At 58.8% G+C, this 1,552-nt stretch overlaps 1 protein-coding gene across 1 annotated transcript; it reads right to left on the bottom strand.

Annotated features, from left to right (window-relative positions):
• Positions 1-12: 12 nt before the first annotated feature.
• LOC104917127 (maestro heat-like repeat-containing protein family member 2B) lies at positions 13-1,512 on the bottom strand. The gene is made up of 5 exons (XM_010728240.2): positions 1,354-1,512; positions 1,146-1,238; positions 684-779; positions 386-509; positions 13-184 (listed from the first exon to the last, which is right to left on the bottom strand). The coding sequence occupies exons 1-5, from the start codon at positions 1,456-1,458 to the stop codon at positions 33-35; spliced, it is 570 nt and encodes a 189-aa protein (XP_010726542.2). The 5' UTR covers positions 1,459-1,512; the 3' UTR covers positions 13-32.
• Positions 1,513-1,552: the final 40 nt, after the last annotated feature.

Genomic DNA, 1,552 nt, shown 5'->3' with positions numbered 1-1,552 from the left:
AGGCTGGGAGCAGCAGAGAGTCGTGCAGAAGCCTACGCGCAGAGATCCCCCCACCCCTTTTTGGCTCCACTTACCATGGCCATTTTGGACGAGGTCTGGAGCTGAGAGACCGTGCTGCAGGCATGCAGTCCCTCACACAGGCTCCCGATGTCGCTGGTCTCCATGACTCCGTTGGCTGCTTTGGCTGGAAAGAGCACAGGGAGAAAAGGGAAGTCACGCTTCTGGAAATGGAACTGCTTTCCACAGGGGAGAGACGGAGGACAGGGTGGGGACAAGAAGAGAGCTGTGCACGGTGCCTCTCCCTCCTGTAAACAGGGCCCAGCCCATGAGGCTCTGGTAGTGCTCCGGAGGAGGCAGAGGGCTGGTGCACACCTGCTCGACTCACCTTGGATTCGGAGAAGGGAGCTCAGACAAGTGGCAGCCAACTGGCGGGATGCGGGCATGGGGTCGCACGTCAGAGGCGCCAGCAATCCCACCAAGGAGCCAAAGTGCTCGCAGGCATCTGCTCTCTGCAGGGGTGAGAGGCAGGAACAAAGCTGTAGACAGCCCCAGCTCTCCCTTGCTTCTCCCACCTGTGCCTTCCCCGCGCCGTGACACAGCATGCACAGCTGGGCGAAGCTCACCTTCCAGCTCAGGGGCACTGGGGAGGGAGCAGGGGGCATGCGCTGCGGCTCTTTACTCACTTGAAGCTCTTCACAAGCAGGCAGAAGCTGGGAGCAGGTCTGCAGGGCCCTCTTGCGCTCCCACATGTTGTCTGAGAGCAGTGATCTCTGCAGGACCTGGGGTAGAGCATCATTCTCACTGAGGACGTCTTTTCTTTCCCTTCCTGCCACCCCTCTCCCTGTCCCTTCTTTCCCAGCACTTTCCCTCAAGGCCTGCCCTGTTGCTCCACGTGGCCTCCCGCCTCCCTGAGCACCGGCACTGCTGCCTCCTGACCCAGGAGCTTTTCCTCGGCTGTGGCCTGCCAGGGGCTGGCTCCTGCCTTTCCCCCTGCAGGGCCCTTTTCTCTGCCCATTTCTGAGCTCTCAGTGAGCTGGCACGTCAGCAGGAGATTTCTCCCCCTCTGATCGTCCTCTCAGTCCCCAGAACCCTGTCCCCACAATTGACAGGCACCGTGCTTTCTCCCTTGCCCCACACATACTCACATGAACGATGCTCTGAAAGAAGCCACCGGTGGGCTCTGTCTCGAGCAGGACCGCCATGAGCCGGCCCAGAGCTTTCAGTGACCTTTGCTGAAGCTGGAAGCAGAAAAGGGGAGTGAGATGTAGCATCACGGCTGCTGCCAGAGCATAGGTTGTGTGTGCTGAAGTAGGGTTTGAGCGAGAGGTGTGCGGGAAAGTTACGGCAGGTTACCTGCAGATACTGCGCTGCTTGCTGTGACTTCCTGATCTTCAGCATCATCTCTGCTGAAGGGTGTGTCACGATGCTTTTGCAGCACAGGACCAACATCTCATGCATGTCCTTGCCTTCGAAAGAGGGCTTCAGCTTACTGACAGGAGGAAAAAAGAAAGAGAAATCAGAAAGGCCTTGACCAGTGCTCTCCAGACCGGTT

This window comes from Meleagris gallopavo, unplaced genomic scaffold, assembly GCF_000146605.3.
Source record: "Meleagris gallopavo isolate NT-WF06-2002-E0010 breed Aviagen turkey brand Nicholas breeding stock unplaced genomic scaffold, Turkey_5.1 ChrUn_random_7180001955926, whole genome shotgun sequence".
NCBI classification, from domain to species: domain Eukaryota; kingdom Metazoa; phylum Chordata; class Aves; order Galliformes; family Phasianidae; genus Meleagris; species Meleagris gallopavo.
Note: the sequence above shows the minus strand (reverse complement) of the source record. Positions and strands in the feature narration are given on the sequence as shown.

Coding starts and splice junctions, on each gene's coding strand:
- LOC104917127 (XM_010728240.2), bottom strand. CDS start 1,458: ATGCATGAGATGTTGGTCCTGTGCTGCAAAAGCATCGTGACACACCCT. Junction 1,239..1,353: donor AAGCAGCGCAGTATCTGCAG/GTAACCTGCCGT, acceptor TTCTGCTTCCAG/CTTCAGCAAAGGTCACTGAA. Junction 185..385: donor CTCCCTTCTCCGAATCCAAG/GTGAGTCGAGCA, acceptor TGCTCTTTCCAG/CCAAAGCAGCCAACGGAGTC.